Source organism: Mauremys reevesii, linkage group 1 (assembly GCF_016161935.1).
Source record: "Mauremys reevesii isolate NIE-2019 linkage group 1, ASM1616193v1, whole genome shotgun sequence".
NCBI classification, from domain to species: Eukaryota; Metazoa; Chordata; order Testudines; family Geoemydidae; genus Mauremys; species Mauremys reevesii.
In genome coordinates, this window is record NC_052623.1 from 299,271,259 (window position 1) to 299,292,606 (window position 21,348).

Here is a 21,348-nt window from a genome sequence, read left to right on the forward strand (position 1 = left end):
GCCCATGTGTCTCCAGAGGCACCACCCAGAGCCCCCTAGGAGGCTGTTGGTGCAGGATACCAATCCCTGTTGCTAGTGCCAGCAAACACCAAGGTGGCTCATCCAGGAGCAACAGCTGGGTGCTACAAGAAGGGGCCACTGCTTTGCCTCCTCCCCTCCCAGGAGGCTGTTGTGGCCGCAAAACTCTGCTGGTGGCCACATGTGGCCATGGTGGTGGCATCTGAGAAACGCTCAACTAGCAGACTATTCTGTAGGAATAACAATTTCTCAATGTACCTATGTTGCAATTTTGGACAGGTCAGTTATTTCCTTAGAATAACAACTTGCTTTAACTATTCATATACATTATGTAATACAGATTTGTTGTAATATCCCATGTGTAATAATTCTTCAGTGACACACTACTTAATGTAAGAGCTGTACTTTTGCCTGGTGCTCCTGTTAGCAAGCCCCAGTATAATATAAAGTTCTCATGTAAGACAACATTTTGAATCTCCAAGGTAGTTTTCTCAGTACAGCATGTACTATTAGTTAGAAGTTACTACTTTTCAATGAAAAATGCACAAAACTTTACTGGAGCTCATCATAAGGGCTCCCAAACCAGAATCAGCCACCTTAACATGAAATTACATTGGAATGAAAGAAATTTAACAGAATAAGTCTGAAGTTATTAACTTCTTATGCTAAAATAGAGTTCTCTGCCTCCTCAATAGCTGTACTAATATTGCTTCCTCTCAAAAGACCCCAAATCCCTCTCCTTCCCTTTGGAGACCACCAACACCATTATTTAGTAACTCAAAGGGCTGCCAGCAAAAGACATGAGGTATTTCCACCCCATTATCCTAACTCAGGATGGGAAATACAGAAGTAATTCAGTTACTATCTCATGCTGCAAAACGTCTGTTAGTCTATACGGTGCCACAGGATTCTTTGTTGCTTTTACAGATCCAGACTAACACGGCTACCCCTCTGATATCAGTTACTATCCTATCTGTTATTGGCACATCAATGAGGAGTGACAGCACTCTCTTCCTACAGCAGGGGTGGGCAAACTTTTTGGCACAAGGGACACATCTGGGTATGGAAATTGCATGGCGGGCCATGAATGCTCACAAAATTGGGGGTGGGGTGTAGGAGGGGTTGCGGGCTCTGAGATGAGGCCAGAAATGAGGTGGTCAGAGTATGGGAGGGGGCTCCAGGCTGGGGTTCAAGGTGTGTGTGTGTGTGTGTGTTCAAGGCTGGGGATGCAGGCTCTGGGGATGAGGGGCAAAAGGGTGCTCCAGGCTGGGACCGAGGGGTTCAGAGGGCAGGAAGGGGGTTGGGGTGCAGGCTCCAAGTGGCACTTACCTCAAGCAGCTCCCAGAAGCAGTATGTCCCCCCTCCAGCTCCCATGCTGAAGTGCAGACAGGTGGCTCTGCACACATCCCTGTCCACAGGCACCGCCCCTGAAGCTCCCATCGGCTGTGGTTCCTGGCCAATGGGAGCTGTGGGGGCAGCGCTTCAGGCAGGGGTAGTCTGTGGAGCCTCTTGGCTGCCCCTACATGTATAAGGGGGAGGGGGAGACATGCCACTGCTTTTGGGAGATGTGCGGAGCGGGACAAGCCCTCACTCCCTGATGGGAGCTCAAGAGCCAGATTAAAACATCTGGAGGGCCAGCTGCAGCCCCCAGGTCATAGTTTGCACACCCCTGCCCTACACCATGAAGCCTCTGCAGCGTTTGGCAAAGGATTAAGGCAAATTCTGATCACCTATCTAGCAGTACATATTGTGCTTGTTGTAAGACAGAAGGAATAACCCTAGCGCCTGCCAAGGAGCATGGGGCATTGAAATGGTCAGTTCCCTTACTGCATGCTGGATTCTGAAGAATGGCTAATTTCACTCCGTATACAGATGTGAGAAAACGAGACTTCACTGGTTCATATCTTGAAGGTGATCTTTGCAACCATAACCGCTAGATATTTATTTCAGTTTAAAGTAGAAACTCTACAGAAATGGACGTTGTTGCAGACGACAGGTGTTCGTAACACACGCACAACAGGGTATTTTTCAAGTTAAAGAAAACCCACTCCCATGTCCCAGGACCCTCGCAGGCCAGGCGGCAGCCTAGGAGGACTCTGGGTGGCCAAGTCAGACGCTCCCGTGACGCTGCCCCATTACAACGCCCCCGGCGATGCCGCACGGGCGGAGGACCCAGCCTGCCGCAGCAAAGGCGCTGAGCCCCCCAGCGCCCTGCCCCCTTGCTGGGCCGCCGAGAGAAGGCCGGGCAGGCGCCGGCATCAGAAAAGCCCGGTCCAGAGCCAGCCAGGAACGCGGCGAGGGAGCCCCGCAGAGGCTGTTGCTGGGACACGCTCCCCCACCCAGCCGCGAACACGCGGTGGCCCCCGCCGAAGCCAGCGCCCCTCTCCCACAGGAGCCGAGGGCTGGGCTGAGTCAGAGCCGCGTGAGTCCCCCGCCCGGCCCCCGCTCCCCTAGTACCTTCCCGGTCACTCCATCCCGGCGGCGCCGCCGGCTCCGCTTCCCACAGCTCCGAGACCGCCACAACCACAGAGAGCGGGCCGGGCCTCGCCGCGCCCGCGCGCCGCCTCCGCCGGCGGCAGGGAGAGGGGACGCCGCCGCCACTGGAGCGCGCGGGGCGGCCGCGCGGGTGATGCTGGCTGCGTGTCCGGGGCGCGCGTCACCGTGTGGTGTCGCGCCTCTAACCAGGCGTGTTCCCGCCCCCTCCGCCAAAGCACGGGACTATAGTTCCCAGCATGCTCTGCGGCTCCCTCTCGCGTAGGCACCAAGCCGTCCCGGAAAAAGAGCGAGAGGTACTTCCCCTTCCTGACACTCACCTGCCTCCTCCAATAGACCAGGGCGCCGCCTTGCATGCTGGGATATATAGTCTCCGCAGCATGCATGGCATGTTGGGATATGTGGTCTCCACAGGCCTCAAAAATGCGGCTGTTACGTGACACATTGTATAAATCTGGGTGTTATTAACCCGCTGTAGTTTGCCCCCTGGTTTCCTCTGCCTCTGACAGCTGACAAAGCCTTCATTGTAATTGCTGATGAGGCGAACTGAGTGGGGGAAGGGAGGTGCTGCACAGAAACTTGGCCTGGCAAGTGGAATGGATAAATATACAGAGCCACCTCTCCTGCTTAGATGTAGTCTTGGGAACTTATTAGAGGTTGACTTAAGGATACTTACTTTGTGTATTTTGAGGTGATGTTGACAATGTGTGGTTTAATGGTTATAAAGCTTTACCTTTTTGAAGTGCCATGTCTACTGTGATTAAAAAAATTAGTCTGTCCTCTTCGCATTGTGTGATTTCCTACAACTGAAAATTTAATTCAATACAAATTGAAAACATTCTTTAAAATAAACATCAGTTTTATCTGTCAAAATTATAAAAAACAACTTCTGCCAAGCTTAGTTATATGTTAAACAATCTTTATAGAAACTGTCAGTAGAGCAGTCTCTAGGATGCCAGTCAAACACACTGATTTACTAACTCATATAGTTAAATCAACAAAGAATGCACAAATACAATAGCTGTTAATAATTTTACTTTTTATACAAGTGCACAAGCAAAATGATGGAAACTTCTATCAGTTACTGTTTCTGAGTAGGTTCAGCTTGATAGGTGGTGAAGCATGTTCAGGTTAACATTGTCAAGCTTTGCATATGTAGATAGCCTCCATTAGGTGCTGCCTAAGCCTCCCCAAACCTTGGACCACCAGGGAGGAGGGGCAGTGGTGGATTTGGAGCCCCTGGAAAAATCTCCCCCCTGCCATGACCCCGGGGCCATGGCAGGGGCACAGAGCTTTTCTGGTCTCAGGGCCACAGCTGGGGATGTGGGGGCAAGAAGAGTGAGTGGGGCCTTGGGATGGAAGAGGCAGAGCAGGGGTGGAGCCACAAAGGAAGGGATTGAATGGCGTGTGGACATGGGTAGGGCTGCAGGAGGAGAGGGGCTCCAGGCTCAGCTTCAGCAGTCCAGACCAGGCTAAGAGCTCTGCCGTGATCTTAGCCAAGGCTCAGAGCTCAACTCCAGCTGGGACCAAGCTCTCAGGCCCCCCTCCTGAGGCCCCAGGCTGGGGTCATGGCAGAGAGAAGCCAAGCACTCAGCCTCCTTACCCCAGTCAGGCCCATGGGTGGGGGAGGAAGGAGACTGAGAGCAGCAAGCAGGGGTGTGACGTTGGCTGGAAGAGGCAGGGCCAGCCAAGAAGAGGCAGGGCATGGGGCTAGCCTCCCCAGGGGGAAGCTTCACCTGCTGCTCATGCATATGTATGATTTAAAAATGTAATGCACATACCAAAACACACCCTTTTTATAAAAAAATTCCCATTTTCTAAAATGTTTATTGAAAAAATAGCTATAAAATAAGAACAGTTATTCATACACACCTATAAAATGTGGTAATAGTCACAAATATTACTATAAATATGACGTGAGTTCAATAATTATTTTCATTTACAGCATGATTGTGCATTAATTCTCTGCTCAGTTTACACGTCAAAATAAGATTAATCTGCTGCACAATAAACTCAGCTTGGAATTAGAAAATCAAGTTGTGTTCTTCCTGCTTCATGAATCACCAATAGTAAAAGGTTTAGTTTTAGAATTTAGCTGGCAATCATATTAATTACATGCCAGGCAGGACAAAATACAACTTGTTTTTCCACAGTGGTGTTGGTTTTGTAGTTCTGACTAGAAAAACTTGTTCAGTAAATGGCCTACAAAATATCTCCACATCCTACAAAATATTTATGCACATGCTTAACTTTGAGTATGTGAATAGTCCCACTGACTTCAGTGACTCCCATAAATATGATAAAGGCATCTACACTGCAAATGTTCTGCCAGCATAGAATTTCAATGGAGTTATTAACAGTTAAATGTGCATGTTTGCAGGATCAAAAACGTTTAAGACAGAGAAAACAAATAAGTGCAGTAACAAAATGCAAATATTTAAAGAATAACTTATCTGACCATAGCAATATCAATGTCTTACACTTATTCATGCCAAAGAGATTTGCAGGTTATGGCTGCAATCGTGCAACAAGTTCCACATGGGCACAACAATTTGCAGAAATAGGACTTATACAACATTTAAGGAGATCATTTCACCCACCCCTGAAATACAGACATTTCTGATTAACTATAGGCAGGAACAACACAGCTTAGGACAAGTGTGAAGAATATTGTAGCAAACTGATATTGCAGAGTAATTTAGAGTTGCAACATATAATTTTCTTAAAAAGAAGTACTATGAAATGTTTAATGACCACAATTGAATAAGAATACTGATATGTTTAATCTGAAAGATGACATCTCCAGTGGCCCAGCGAACCCTAAAACTGGTACTTATTCCAACAGAAGAATGCCACTTACTGAATCACCAGGGGTGGGATTTATGAAGGGACATAGGTGTTGCAACACTGAGTATCGTGCTTACTTTTAGGCACCTAGAATATCAGCAGAACAGCACTGCAATCTACAATGCCCAGTTAGCCACTAGTCTCCCTATAAGATTAACAGGGACAGATAAGTGCCTTAGAATACAATCCACAAAAACTAGCATGCTAGGTGAGGAGGTGCCTAAATTAGTGTGTGCTAAGACCCACCCCTCTCTGAGAGATAGGACCCTAAATCTAGGTTGCAGGGAGATACCCTTAGTAGAGAGAGGTATGTCTACACTACAAAATTAGGTTGATTTTATAGAAGTTGATTTTTTAGAAATAAATTTTATACAGTCGATTGTGTGTGTCCCCACTAAGTGCATTAAGTCGGTGGAGTGCGTCCACATTACCGAGGCTAGTGTCGATTTTCGGAGCATTGCACTGTTGGTAGCTATCCCACAGTTCCTGCAGTCTCTGCCGCCCATTGGAATTCTGGGTTGAGCTCCCAATGCCTGATGGGGCAAAAACATTGTCGCAGGTGGTTTTGGGTCAGTCGCCCCTCCCTCCGTGAAAGCAACGGCAGACAATTGTTTTGCGGCTTTTTTCCTGGGTTAACCGCACAGAGACCATAGCACTGCAAGTGGGAGCCCGCTCAGCTCAGCGTCACCGTACATCTCCTGGGTGCTGCTGGCAGATTTAGTACTGCATTACTACACAGCAGCAGCTTCTTGCTTTCGCGGCAGATGGTGCAGTAGGACTGATAGCCATCGTACGTCTCCTGGGTGCTCCTGGCAGACCTCGGTGAGGTCGATCAGGGGCGCCTGGACAGACATGGCTATCTTCCTCTTAGAGCACCGAATGGGAGTGACCCCAGGTCATTCTCTTCTTTAAGTTCCATCTCATGGAGATTCAGTCCTGCCTGGAATATCATGCGAGCTGTAGGCTTCTGCCTCAGGATGCTCTCCCAGCCGGCAGCACTGCGTGGTCATGCCTACCCCTTGTTCCCATGGCTCATGAAGCCTGGACAGTAGTAAGGAGCAGTTCAACTACAGGCTGAGCAAGTGCAGAATGGTGGTAGAATGTGCCTTTGGACATTTAAAAGCTTGCTGGTGCTGTTGGTCAGACCTCAGCGCAACCAAAATTCTCGTTGTTATTGCTGCTTGCTGTGTGCTACATAATATCTGTGAGAGTAAGGGGAAGAGATTTATGGTGGTGTGGGAGGTTGAGGCAAATCACCTGGCGTCCGATTCTGAGCAGCCAGACATCGATTAGAAGAGCATAGCAAGGCACACTGCGCACCACAGAGACTTTGAAAACCAGTTTAATGACTGGCTAGGCTATGGAGTCACAGTTGTGTGTGTTTCTCCTTGATGCAAACCCGCCCCCTTTGTTGATTTTAATTCCCCGAAAGCCAGCCACCCTCCCCGCTTCGAAACAAAGTAACTATTGTTTTGAAACCATGCATTCTTTCTTTATTAATTAAAAAAATTTGAGATAATGGACAAGGTAGCCGCGGGTGGTTTTGCAGGGACCCCTCCCTCCCTCCGTGAAAGCAGACAATCATTTCTCGCCCTTTTTCCTGAATTGCCCACGCATACACCATAGCACTGCAAGCAGGAGTCCGCTCAGATCACCGCTGCAGTTGTGAGCATTGTAAACACCTCACATTTGCCCTTGGAGATTTTGGCATATATATTGGCATTATGTCTTTTGGAACGGAGTTCTGATAGCACGGATTAATCTCCCCATACAGCGATCAGATCCAGTTCCTCCCGTTCGGTCCATGCTGGAGCTCTTTTGCGATTCTGGGACTGCGTGGTCACGTGCGCTGATGAGCTCACCACGCTGGCCAAACAGGAAATGAAATTCAAAAGCTCCCGGGGCTTTTCCTGTGTACCTGACTAGTGCATCTGAGTTGAAAGTGCTGTCCAGAGCGGTGACAATGGAGCACTCTGGGATAGTTCCCAAAGGCCAATACCGTCCAATTGCATCCACACTACCCCAAATTCGACCCAGCTATGTTGATTTTAGCTCTAATCCCCTCACCAGGGAGGAGTACAAAATCGATTTTAAGAGTCCTTTAAGATGACCTAAATGGCTTCGTCGTGTAGACAGGTGCAGGGTTAAATCAACCTAACACTGCTAAATTCGACCTAAACTCATAGTGTAGACCAGGGCTAAGTGATCATCCCCAAATGCAAACCTCTCTTCTGGAGTCAGGCAGCTTAGGGGTTTCTTGCAAAAATGAGTTAGGCACCTGCTTCACTCCACATAAAACAGTCAATGGAGGAGGTGGTGCCATCACCCACTTTATAACTTTTAGTCCAGTGGTTATAGCACTCACCTAGGATGTGGGAGACCCAGACTGAAGCCACCCACTCTCTACCAGAGGGCAAGGAAGAATTTGAACAGGGGGTTGCCTATTTGTCAGGAGAGTACACTAACCACTGAGTTTGATAGTTTGATGTTAGGACCTCTCAGTCTCTCCTTTTGAAGTTGTTCCCCTGTGGATAATGAAAGAATGATTGGATAAGGGGGTATGGACCTTGGGTCTCCTATCTCCTAGGTGGGAGCCCTAACCACAGGACTACAGAATCATTCTCCCTAGACCATTATTAGAGGGAAATCGTAGAATTAAATAATGCAGAATAGGCAGAAGTGTTCAATCAATATTTCTGTTCTGTATTTGGGAAAAGACAGATATATTTGATAAGGCTCTTTCTACCCTCCTAGTGTGTTGGAAAGATGTTAAACAGGACCTACTAAAGTTAGGCATTTTTAAATCAACAGGTCTGGATAACTTTAATTCCAGAGTTTTAAAAGAGTTTCCTGAGGAGCTCACTGTACCATTAATGTTGATTTTCAATAAGTCCTGGAACACTGGGAAGTTCCAGAAGACAGGAAGAAAGCTAATGTGCTAATATTGAAAAAAGGTAAATGGGATTAGTTATAGGCCTGTCAGTCTGAGATGAATCCTGGGTAAAATAATGGAGCAGCTGATACAGGAGTCAATTCATAAAGAATTAAAGTAGGATAATGTAATTAATGCCAATCAATATGGGTTTATGGAACATAGATCCTGTCAAACTAATTTTTTTATGAGTACAAATTTGTTTGATAAAAGTAAGAGAGTTGATGTAATATACTTAAGACTTCTGTAAGGTGTTTGATTTGGATTATTAACTGTCCAATAGGTTGCAAAATATTATTGTAAACAGGGAATCATTATTAAATGGGTGTGTTTCTAGTGGGGTCCCACAGGGATCAGTTTTTGGCCCTAAGCTAGTTAACATTTTTATCAGTGAATGGAAGAAAGCATAAATCATCACAGGTAAAGTTTGCAGATGACACAAAAATAGGGTGAGTGTTAAATAATGAAGAGCATAGGTTACTGATATAGGGTGATCTGGATCACTTGGTAAGCTGGGTACAAGCAAACAATGTGTGTGTTAATACAACTAAAAGTAAATGTATACATCTAGGAACAAAAAATGTAGGCCATACTTACAGGTGAGTCTATCCTGGGAAGCAGTGACTGAAAAAGATTTGGGAGTATTGGATAATCAGCTGAGCACGAGCTCCTAGTGCAAATGTTGTAGCTAAAAGTACTAATGTCATTCTTGATGCATAAACAAGCAAATCTCAAGTAGGAGTCATTCTGGTGCCCAAAATTCAAGAAGGATGTTGGTAAATTGGAGAGGGTTCAGAGAAGAGCCACAAGAACTATTAAAGGATTAGAAAATATTCCTTATAGTGACAGACTCAAGGAGCTCAATCTATGTATCTTAACAAAGAGAAGGTTAGGGCAAGACTAGATCACAGTTTATAAGTACCTACATAGGGAACAAATATTTGATAATTGACTCTTCAGTCTAGAAGAGAAAGGTATAACATGATACAATGGCTGGAAGTTGAAGCTAGACAAATTAAACTTGTAAATAAGGCATAAATTGTTAACAGTGAGAGTAATTAGCCATCGGGACAATTTCCCAAGGTTGTAGTGGATTCTCTGTCACTGACAATTTTAAAATCAAGATTAGTTGTTTTTCTAAAAGATTTGCTCTATGACCTATTTTGAGGAAATTGTATGGCATGTGTTATACAGGTGTTATACAAACTAGATGTTAAGTATCAGAGGGGTAGCCATGTTAGTCTGGATCTGTAAAAGCAGCAAGGAGTCCTGTGGCACCTTATAGAGTAACAGACATATTGGAACATGAGCTTTTGTGGGTGAATACCCACTTCGTTGGATGCACCCTAGATGTTGTCCCTTCTGGCCTTGGAATTTGTGATCTATGAATCTCTCTCTCTGGGCCACTCAGTGCTCCACTGTGAATAAATACTTAATAGTCAGTGGGCCACAGAGAGAGAGAGTTTGCAGTCCACTGGCTGGACCTAGGAGATGGAAGACCCCAGGTACAGATCCCCCTGGTCCAATCACATTTTCATTATTTTTCCAGAGTGGAACAGCTTCAACAGGAGAGACTGAAGAAGCCCTTCATCTATAGCTCAGAGGCTGGAGCACTCTCCCAAGAGATAGGATTTGAAAAGGTATCTTCTTTCTTTCCCCCTCTGGCAGATAGACGGAATGGCCCCTGGGTTTCCCATGTCCCTGGTTAGTGGTCTGGTATGTAGTCTTTGAGCTCACCTACTGGATCAGGCTCTGCATACAACTTAAGCAGATCATGGATATCTCCTCCCAGTTTGTGGCTCACTCGGGGGCTTAGGTGGGTCAGATATTAAACCGATAACAGATTTAAAAAAATTATGAAAACTAATGTTAAAGAATATATAATACATAGGTTGGGGAAAGTGTCTGTACATCTGGTATAGTGCTTAGATTATCCACAAATATAAAGTTAGTTTTTAAAAGTCATATCATACATATTGCTAATTATGGGCTTAGGTGGGTGGGAGGTAGGCATCTGGATGCTTACAAAAAGACAGCAGCACTATGCCCAGAAGTAGAACCACTGGTGCCTAGGGAGCCTTTACCCTGAAAATGTAGGCGCCGAGTTTGTGAAATCCAATTTTGGTATCAATTTCCTCCTTGTTCACAGGATTCACAAGACTAAAAGCCGGAGTTCAAGTCGGTCCAGGCGGCTGGGGAGCTTGAGCCTATGTGGGGCATCATCACCAAAACAAAGCTGGTGCTGAGGCAGAGCGACAGCAAATCCAACCCCGCTCAGCACATGGGAATGAAAGACGCTCCAGCCCGAACAGGGGAGCGCTCACCCGCCCGCAGACATGGAGGGAACGCAGCCGGCAGCGTGCTGAGGAGACGAGACCCACCTACCCAGCTACCTCCTAATTCCTATGGCGAGACTACAAGGACCAGCATGCAATGCGCTAGCCTGGTCGGGGTGGGCCGGCCGCGGGCGATGTGCTCCCTACGATAGCAGTGTTGCGGAATGGGACTAGGTACGGGTGTTGAATTAACGGCTGTGCATTACCAGGGCCATAGCTTAATACGTTGGAGGACATGCCATTACCATGGGGACAACACACGGGACCCGTAGTCTAGTGGGCCGCCACGCGCCGCCGGAGCATAACGTGTAGCTATGGCGGTTGCTAAAGAGGCCAATCGAAGCTTGGCTGAGCTTTGATTGACTGATACTACATCCAGTAGGAGTCTTTCTTGTAACCAATAGGCGTTTAGCATGATTACGAGGGCGTTACTTGCTGCGGGGGCGGGTGACGTGAGGCTGGAGCGCAGGCCTCCCTTCCTTTTCTGGGCGGCAGCGAGCGAGGCAGCACCATGAAGGCGTCGGGCACCGTAAGCGCCGGCGCGCCGGGCCTAGCGGGTTGCGGCTGGGCGGCCTCGGCCCGTTTTGCGGGTGGGGAGGGCTAGTAACTGGTCCTCGGGCCGTTCTGGCGGGTCCCGCCCGTCTGGTTCGCCCCATCTTTTCCTCGGGAGCGAGCGGCCAACATGGCGGCCGCCAAGAGCGTGAGGCTGGGGAGCCGCGCTGCAGCCGGCGGGCGCCCCCTTCGCTGGGGCCGGCCTCAGGCGCGGGGGTAGGGGCGCGGGCCTGGGTTCCTCTCCGCGCAGGCCGCGGGTGCCCCCGACGCTCCCCCTTCAGGTACCACAGACGCGGCCTTGCTCTGAGGCATAGCGGGAGCGCGCGGCCGGGCCGGACCAGGACCTGGGGAGCCGGGTCTCGAGGTCCCATAACTGCGGCTTTCTGGTTAGGGCAGGTCCCGCAAGCGGCTGTGACCGCGTTGTACAGGGCACAAAGCCCGAAGGCCGTTGCTCTTCCTGCGGGGCCGTCCCAAGCTCTTTGGGTGCCTACGCACCCCCAGGCCTTCCCCCCCCCAGGGTCTGGGAGGTAGGAGCCGCGTATGTGGGGGCACTTTTGGGGCCCCGCATGCCCAGAGTGGCCCAGGGGATTAGCGGGTGGCCGGGAGCAGCCCGCTCCGCTCGCCCCGGCCTCAGCCGCGTCGCTCGGGGGAGGGAGTTTGGGGGAAGGGATCCCCCACGCACTCACCGGCAGCGGCGGGAAGCGGAGCAGCCCGGCACCAGCCCGCTCCACTCCGCCAGCTCCTAGCCGCGGCGCTCCGCTTCCCGCCGCCGGTGAGTGGTGGTGTGGGGAGGGGCACCTTTACCCAACTTCCCCCCGCGACGCGGCTGGGGCCGGGGCAAGGGAAGCGGAGCAACGCGGCACCAGCCCGCTCCGCTTCCCGCCGCCGGTGAGTGCGGGGGCCGATCCTTTCCCCAGCCTCCCCGCACTCACCTGCGTATGCTTAAGGACGGCCCTGTGTTCCTGAGTGGCCTCCGTGGGGAATAAGAGGAGCCTTGTCGCCTTTCAGGAGCCCAAGCGTTCGCGGAAGCGAAGGGCCTGACGAGATCCTGTAGGAGAGCTGGACTCGGCGGTAGTGTTTGTTATCCGTGGGACTCGCAGCTGTAGGCTGCTTGCCTCAACATTGCTGTCTGCAGTAGCTGTGGGCTTCCTACATCACTGCTCATGCGATCTCGTGCCCTGCTGTACAACTAACACTGTCTTGCTTTCGCCTCTGAACATTGGAGGGTGGTTTTTTTCATTTTTTCTCTCTCCTTTATAGCTGAGGGAGTACAAAGTTGTTGGACGATGCCTTCCTACTCCTAAATGTCCAACACCACCCCTCTATCGGATGCGTATCTTTGCTCCTAATCATGTTGTTGCCAAGTCCCGTTTCTGGTACTTTGTGTCTCAGCTGAAAAAGATGAAGAAATCTTCTGGAGAAATTGTGTACTGTGGACAGGTATGATCTTAAGAAGAAGAAGAAAAAAAACACGTAGTCTTGGAAATTTCTGGGATTTTAGATGTTTTATAAATAATTCCATTCCAATATATAAAAAGACCTCATCATGTCACTGACAATGAAATTAAACTTTTCACCTGTCACATTTTGTGTACCTGAAAATCAAACTTCTACTTTCCACAATGATTGGGAACCATGAATAATTTAAAAGTAAGTGCATTGGATCAGCTGCAAAATCATGACAGGTAATCCTTAGACATAATCTAGGCTACTGCTCAACTGCTGGTCCCTACCCCACTTCCAAAAAATACAATAATAGAACTAATATTTTATTTCCTACTTAGAAAATACTTGCTCTAAGTTCTGTTTTCAAAACTGGTTTAATTTTTAAGTAGCCAGCATCATAATTTTAAAACAGTTCCCTAGTTTACTTTGGTATATGTCACTTGAGATTCATCTAAACTTTCTAATTCTAATCTGTTTTGTAATTCTATATCATCCCTGTTGCAAAATCCATGATATTAAAGTGAGATTTTCCTCTTGTAAAACACATTTTTGCCATTGGCACATTCACTCTTACTTTTTAAAATTCCAATTGAGGGAATAGGAGTAACTGAAACAATTAGATTTAATCTGATTTTTTTTAAAAAACTAAGTTTTGGGGCTAACCTGATAATTGAGGCATAGTTTTCAAAAGTGACTAGGGAGCACAACTCCTGCTGAAAGTAACAGGGACTTGCACTCCTAAATCACTCTGTTTCTGAAAAATCTGTCCTTATCCCTTTGGAAAGAGGCTTACTTACCTGGGTAGAAAAATCTACTCACCTACCCTTTACCATGATTGATGACGAGAGAGAGAGAAAAAAACGCCCAAGATGATAGAATTCTGCAATATGCTTCAACTAGAAGTTTAATGTGGTGTTCTCCCAAACTGTTTTATTATTCAAAACACAGTGCATCAGTGAGGTGGTGTCTTTATCTCTGGTTCTTTCTTCACTTTTATAATCTCAGGTATTTGAAAAGTCCCCTTTGCGGGTGAAAAACTTCGGTATCTGGCTACGCTATGATTCTCGTAGTGGAACCCACAACATGTACAGGGAATACAGGGACTTGACAACTGCTGGTGCTGTTACACAGTGCTGTAAGTAAATATTTGTTGGAACAGAGAATAATCTTTTAGCAGTGGTATGTGTAAGACCTCACGCAGCATTTGAGAAATTGAAATAGAGAGATATATATGAAAACCTTGGTGAAGGTGGTGACTGGATTCAAATACCGTATATTCCGGCGTATAAGACGACTTTCTATATTAAAAAAAAACCCAAAAATCGGGGGTCGTCTTATACGCCGGGTATAAATCCCGGGCGGCTGGGATTTAAAAGGCTCTGGGCTCCCCGCCGCAGCGGGCAGCCCAGAGCCCTCTGACTCCTGGCCGCGGCTGGGATTTAAAAGGCTCTGGGCTCCCCCCCCCCCAAGGGGGGGGGTCGTCTTATAGGGCGAATATAGGCCCAAAACCTATATTTTAACTATAAAATTAGGGGGTCGTCTTATACGCCCTGTCGCCCTATACGCCGGAAAATACGGTAACAGTACAACTAGATGCTTTGAAAAGCAAACTAAAATGGTTGAAGCTGTTTAAAGAACAGACTAGCAGTGATTGCTGGAGAATTTCCTCCTAACCAGTATTTCTTATTCCCTTAAAGATCTCTTGAACATACCCTTCTAAAACTGTCTATGCTTAGTTTCTGCAATTTTTTTTAAATTTTAGAAAAATTAAAGAAGCTGTTTTGGTTAGACAGTTGTGTAAAGTTCTAGTTTGGTGCTCTTCCAGTTAGTTATTTCTTGCATCATACTTGAGTGCTCAGTTTTTAAAAATAAAAATTATTGGTTCCTCAGAAAATGATACTTTTGGAAGAATCACTAAGGCTCACCCTTCTTTTCTGCACAATGCTTAATAGTATTTTGGACTTGATTACTTTTTAATGTTCTTGTTGAAATCTTACAAGCACCAAAGTGAGGAAATTGAGATATATTTCATTTGGCCACATGGAGCATATTAAGACTTTATCATCCATGCCATGTGGAAGATACCTTTGTGCTTTTTAACAGAGTGAATTTTTGTGTGGGAACAGAATTGCCTGAAATCTTTTGTATAGAAGATAATTGGTGTGTTGGCCAAAAACACCTCCTAGGCTCTGTTTACAAAGGGTCACAAGTAGACCTTAATATCTGATAGACTATTGTGTTGAGATATCTGGGGCTACCTTTTAATTCAGATTCCATGTGCAGTTACTATAATGGGTGATATTTTTTTCATTCTAAATATAACAATACTAGTGCATTTTTTTGTGTTTAAAACACTTTTGCACACAAAAACCCAAAGAACATTATTTTTAGTAATAGTGTTCTTGTCATGTGTGCAAATATCATATGTACCTTGTCGCCTTTCAAGAGCTGACATGCTTTTGAAAGTGAAACTGAAGGTCCAACATAAAACGTTCTGCATATTCTCTCTGTTTAACTCATTTTATCAAATTAAGTTTTAAACACAGCAGTTTACTATTCTATGTGTATTTTTGATATCTAATCTGGTTCAAGAAATATAGTTGAGAGCTTGTTCAGAATTCCTTGAATGCACATCTTACACATCTGAGTTGTAAACTCCTGAAAGCTGAAGATTTATATGGAAATGTGTGTTTTGCCTTTGAGGGCATTGTAGTAGGCACAATAATATTGTGAGATAGCAATGTCTTTTGAAACTGATAATTAGCACTTGAGATCCTGATAGCCACAGAATTACTGAACAAAAAGGATAAACTGTACTTAATGTTGTGTATGTTCATACATGATCACCAAAATTTGGAGCCCTTGCTTTGAGGTATAAAGATGGCCTCAGATTTCTTTGAGAATCTGTTTCAAATGTGAACCTTCAGTTCTATCAGTCCCTTGCATATTTCTTGCATTAATTGAGTACTTTGAACAATGCTAAAGCTGGTGACTTTTTTAAAAAAAAGCTAGAAACATAGCGTTATACTTAAAGAATAACTCAGCCATTTGAAAGCATGGAAATAGTTATTGTACCCAACTTATATCTTCCAGTATTCCATAATTTTAAGTATAGCTCCTGATTCACTAGCTTCTTGCCCAAAAAATGTGGACTACACATGCAGAATTGTACCTTTTTTGAAGAATTTTGGTGTATGGGGGAGGTGTCAGCACCTCTGACTTATAATGAAAAGCTTCAGTGTAGACTGTTGCTCCTCTGTTAATAATCCTCCTGACTAGAATAACTGTGGAGAAAGTATAGGAAAAAATGTGTTACCAAGCTGCAGTTTCAATTATAGTATGCAAGTCAGCTGTTAAATATAATATGCAAGAATAGTGAATTTCATAATAAGGACCTCTGTTTGCTTATATGTAACATGTTTTCTTAATTTCAAACTGCACAGGGGAGATGAAAAAAATAAAAATATTGTGAATTGTGTTGTTTAAACTAAATGAGAGAATGTTAATATCACCCTGATGTTACAGACCGTGATATGGGTGCCCGCCATCGTGCCCGTGCTCACTCTATTCAGATCATGAAGGTTGAGGAGATTGCTGCTAGCAAGTGCCGTAGACCTGCAGTCAAGCAATTCCATGTAAGTGAAACAAAGTAAAACAATGGTTGGTGGTTCTCATTTTAACACACAAGATGGGACAAAATCTGTCTTACCTAGAAGTTTGCACTAAGTTTACAGGATGTACTATGCTGATAAAAAATGTAGAGTGTTGCATTGCTATAGCAGAGATGTATTGAGTCAAACTTGCATGTATGCTGTTGTAACTTGGAATAATGGGTCCTTTCGTGCTAGAACTAGTTGAGTGAAACTACTGATCAAAATCGGTTTGATTTCTTTCAGTACTCACATGCTGTGAGTGAGCTGTCTTAAAGCTACACTGAAACAACTATATTGAAATAAGCCGATTTTAACTTGCAGAAAAGGCAGCTCTGTATATAAAGGTGTTAGTAGTTATGTTTATATTTGTATTACCCAGGACCTCATTGTGTGAGGTGCTGTAAAAACACAGAATAAAAAGACATTCCCTTCCCCAAAGAGCTTAGAAACAGGAGCCTTCAGTTGTTTCTAGCTTCTAGTAACCTTGATTCATGGAAATGCTTGTTGCTCTGATCTCTAATACAGATTAGATATGAAGGTCAGAGGTTGAATTTTCTAATTCACTTATTTGACTTATTTTCCATAGTGTATATGATTTCAGATTATTGCAAGATCGATATAAATGAAAACTATCACTTTCTCCCTTACAGGATTCAAAAATCAAGTTCCCTCTGCCACACAGAGTTCTGCGTCGTCAGCACAAACCACGTTTCACCACCAAGAGACCAAATACATTCTTCTAAATGCAAGAACATTCTGTTTGCTCTGTGTTACAATAAAATTCTTATTGGAAAGCTCTTTGACTCTTTAATTTGCCAGACCTAGTTTTGAAGGAAATGCTGCTGAGAACACGTACTACTGCATGGGCAGCCACGGGAGGGAAGAAGTTTAAACTCCAACTGAGAGGCTTGTTGTAGTTCTATGACAGTCTTGCATCTTAATTTTTCTTAATGTGAAAGCTACATAAGTGTGAATATAGAGGCATGTGTAGTTCATAGTTAAGGTTGCTTTAAGCTTTTCAGTCTAAGGGATTTTAACCCTGCTTTGTTATGCACTTGGTTAATGACTATTAGGTTTTATATACACTGCCACTTTCTTGCTCAAGGGTGTGAAAAAACACCTCCCTGAGCACTGCAAGTTTCAGTCCTGTAAAGTGGCAGTGTAGAGTGGGAGCGCTCCTCGCTGGTGCCGTGACTACACGGCCACGTTGCTAATGAAGACGTGCCCTTAGTGTCAACATTTATTGTGCACATCAATGAAAACGTAATGTCAGAATTTATAATATTTTTCAAGACCCTCAGCCCTGGAGTTAACAGCCTTGCCTACTGATGGTTGCTTGCATATTGAACCCTTCCAGTGTTCCATTTAATTTGTTCTAAAATATAGCTACACTTTCAATATTTAAAACATAATCAGCAACTAAACTCAGCCACCTACATCTGCTTCTCACCACTTATATAATCAAAATTTATTCTCTCCCTATAAATTTTCTACATTAGTTAAGAAATCCTACATTCCTTCTGTCTCTTCCTTCAACTGTCTCCTGGGGGAGAAAAGTCTTCCAGTATGTCTGGAATGTCCACAAATATGGACCAAGTGGGGAAGGAAGAATTAGGAGTTGAGAGTCCTTCAAAGAGAACACCTTACAACTTTCTGTTGTATGGATAAAGCACTAGTGCCTGTATTGATTCCATTTACAAAAGGAAAGGGATGGTCTCATGATCTAGACCAAACTACTTGGACCTTTAAAGATAAAAGCTTGCACTTTTAATGTCAGCCAGAAAACACCAGACAGCTGAGACAGCACTGGTGTTACAGGGTGCTGAATTCTGGACTACAGTACCTGAATGGACTACAGCACAGTAAACTAATGCATATGTGACAAAGGTCATGCTGCACAAAGGGAAAAAAGCTGCTACTTGCAGCCCAGGTTTTAAAAGATGCTCAGTGACTGGTCTGATTTACAATTAGTGCCTTTCTTCCAACTGATGCGGTTTTACTTCTACTCATTCTGGGTGCTTTCTCTGCATACTCATACATCCAGTTTTATCTGGATTAAACCTGTACTCAATCTCATTTGTGCTGGGACATATGGTCTAATATTTAAGGATTAAAGTGTAAGATACAAAACTTATCTTTATGGAAAGTTTGTTTTGAAACAAAATGGAACCTGGTAATTGACCAATTGGAGTTATCAACAACTGGGTCACAGTTGTTTATAAACTTCAATCTCAACATGGGATATGCTACTGCAGCATCCTGGATCATGGTAACTACTTTGCATTATGTACAAATCCCCTTTCACACTAAACAGAAGCTCAAACTGGGAAATGTTAACTATGTAAAATAATTTGAAAATTGTGTACATCCTACATTAAACTGACTCACTGAAAATAACTGTCATTCTGCCCTGCTATTACGAGTAAACTATACCACATCAGCTAGAATTAGTCACTATATCATAAAAAAGTAGACCTGACTACAGCTCCCAATCGAGCTACACTGGCCTGGACACTACAAACATGTCAGTATAACTATTTTGCTATAGGATGTGGAAAATCGACACTGCCAAGTAATGCATGTATACTAACTTAACTCCTGGTGTAGACAGTGCTATGTTGACAGGAGGACTTCTGTTATCACCATAGCTACTGCCTCTTGAGGAGATGGAGTACCTATGCCAATAGGAGAAGCTCTCCGATTGGCATAGGTAGCATCTTCACTAAGTGCTACAGCAGGGCAGCCTCAATGCTGTAACTGTAGACAAGTGCTCAGTACCACAGTGTCCTCTCTTTCCTTCTTCTAGGGATGGGTATATTTCTAGTGTTACTGGACTGCATTGAATAACTTTTAAAACATGATTCTTGTAGATCCACACTGATCAGTCATACAGAGAGTTGAATTGTCCCACCTCTGAAAAAATTTGGGACATCTACTCCCAATTTGCTTTATCATAATGAAGTCCTAGGGGACTTGCTGTTATGTTAGTATGGGTCTGAAAAATCAACAAACACTGCAGCAAGTTATATTACACTGGCAACAATTGTAAGTAATAAGTATTCACCTGCTGCAGATGTAGTGTAGTGGTTCCCAAATGGGTTCGAGAACTCCTGGGGGTTCATGAAATGTTACAGAGAGTTCTCGGGGGAAATTCCCTAATGGCGGACAGAGCTGTCCCTAGGGATCCTGGGCAGCACAGGGCCAGCAGCCTGGAGCCCCTGGACTTCCAAGAGCAAACAGATCAAAGCAAGCATATCTATCACACTGAGGAGATTTAAACTTTAAGACTCCTTATAAGAAATGGAAAGGGAGGTGGATATTTTTTGCTGTTTTTAAAATTAAATAGGCAGCTAATATTGTTTTTAAACTTATGAAGAACAAGTTTAAGCTTTGTTGTAACGTGTTCTTTGCCTAGACTGCTCAAGACCTGAAAGCTTGTGTAGGAGGAATGCTTTGAGTTGGCTTCTTAAATATCTTCATGCTGTTTCATCAAGGAACACCAGATGTGAAACATATGAGCCGTCATATAACAGGTTTATTCAAATTGATACAAGCTACAAAAGTGAGATCTTGGAAGATGTTGCTGTTTTCATAATGTAATAAAAATATTGTATTGATATAGTGTGTAATAAGCATGTCATAAAAACAAATTTTATATTTCCAAGATCACTGCTTTTATAATTTATACTCAGGTAAAGGAGAAAATCCGTGGAAATATTCATTTTTAGGAGGGGGTTCGCGAGACTTGACATTCTAGTGAAAGGGGTTCACTGATTGTTAGGAATTACTGATGTAGTGGAACTTAGTGCCTCCCTATTTGCAATTTATGTGATCAAATCCCTGAATGAGTCTTTAGGGAAAAGTGCAGCAGTGTATGCAATTGTTTTCCTAGTAGGAACACACTATAAATTGTTTCACTGAGAAGGAATATTTTTAAAAGATGTTGATAGGGTACTTTTGTCAAAAATAGGAAAGGAATGAGGTGTATGTTTTCACCATACTTTAATGGACTCAACATGCTTACACACAAGTCCCATTTATTTCATGATTGTCAGACAATTTAACTTGATTTTTGAAATTCATGTATGGTTAAATTCTGATCCCCTGGATCATGCTGAATAGCATATTATTGCACAAGTTCCGCAATGGGACTACTTGTAGGGTAAGATGCTACTCCGTGTGTGCAAGGTGATCAGAATCTGGTCCATATTAACAAGAGTATAACAAGATCTTTGTGCAGCTTGAGTGTTGAGAAACGTGAGCCATTAAAATAACTACATGTGATAGTGAATGCAAATACAATTTTAATATAAATTATTTACTACTTAGTTTATCACGTTTGCTTTAGCAGAGCAAAGAATAAGGACACTTCTTTTTTTGTCACCCAAGATACAGGAAAGCACCCATGAAGACTAAGTGATTTTTACCTCAAGTGGAGATCTGTAGACTGATACATTAAATGTATTTATCAGATTTATGTGTTCATCTTCAGCATTTTAAATCATTAGGTGGCACTTAGAACATTTAATTTTATTCTAGTCATGGACATTTTAAGATTTTTTTTCTTTAGTATACTTCCTGTTATAGTGAACTAGGCTGTGGTGTGATGCTTTATTCAAGTCCAAGACTACAACTGTTTTCTTTGCTATGAAAGGCTGCATCTCGCTCAAGAGCCATGAGTTGAGCAGTATCTGTCTAACTAGCACAAAATGTGTATTTGATTTGCTTGACTAGTTTTTTTTTTTGGCTAGCCTTGATTAGGTTACCAGATTTATGGGTGGGTAATCTGACATTTCCATCAGTAAATGAGGCATTAGCAGAGAACAGTGCTGTTGAAACATTTCTTGTCTGGGCCACAAGATTTTTGAAAGCCACGATTATATTTTTAGATTCTTATTTGTGAGAAATAAATAAGGGGGAGAAAAAAATAAGGGGGAGATTTTCTAAGGAAATTAGGCACACAACTCCCTTTGAAATTTGGGCAACTAGATCCAGATCTTGAAGGTATTTAAGCTCCTAACTTCCACTGATTTCAATGGAAATTAGGAGCCAAAATACCTTTGAGGACCTG

The 21,348-nt window shown here is 44.2% G+C and overlaps 2 protein-coding genes and 1 non-coding gene across 4 annotated transcripts in view; 2 read left to right on the plus strand and 1 right to left on the minus strand.

Annotated features, from left to right (window-relative positions):
* XPOT (exportin for tRNA) overlaps positions 1-2,660 on the minus strand; it is a 68,671-nt gene extending 66,011 nt beyond the window's left edge. Inside the window, exon 1 of one of the 2 annotated variants that reach the window (XM_039502367.1) lies at positions 2,476-2,660. The gene's annotated coding sequence lies outside the window, so the exon portion shown is untranslated. The remainder of the gene's footprint in view (positions 1-2,475) is intronic. The other variant, XM_039502384.1, reaches the window with a different exon arrangement.
* An 8,354-nt stretch (positions 2,661-11,014) lies between these two features.
* RPL18A (ribosomal protein L18a) lies at positions 11,015-17,074 on the plus strand. The gene is made up of 5 exons (XM_039502398.1): positions 11,015-11,155; positions 12,439-12,618; positions 13,630-13,759; positions 16,150-16,259; positions 16,928-17,074. Exons 1-5 carry the CDS (start codon positions 11,138-11,140, stop codon positions 17,018-17,020), a joined length of 531 nt encoding a protein of 176 aa, XP_039358332.1. The 5' UTR covers positions 11,015-11,137; the 3' UTR covers positions 17,021-17,074.
* LOC120396189 lies at positions 14,981-15,112 on the plus strand. Its single transcript, XR_005593048.1, has one exon. It is a non-coding gene; the product is annotated as a small nucleolar RNA SNORA68 (small nucleolar RNA).
* Positions 17,075-21,348: the final 4,274 nt, after the last annotated feature.

Excerpts from the sequence above, each read along its gene's own strand:
- RPL18A (XM_039502398.1), top strand. Across the intron at positions 12,619-13,629 it reads AAATTGTGTACTGTGGACAG|GTATTTGAAAAGTCCCCTTT; the intron begins GTATGATCTTAA and ends TTATAATCTCAG. Across the intron at positions 13,760-16,149 it reads TGGTGCTGTTACACAGTGCT|ACCGTGATATGGGTGCCCGC; the intron begins GTAAGTAAATAT and ends CTGATGTTACAG.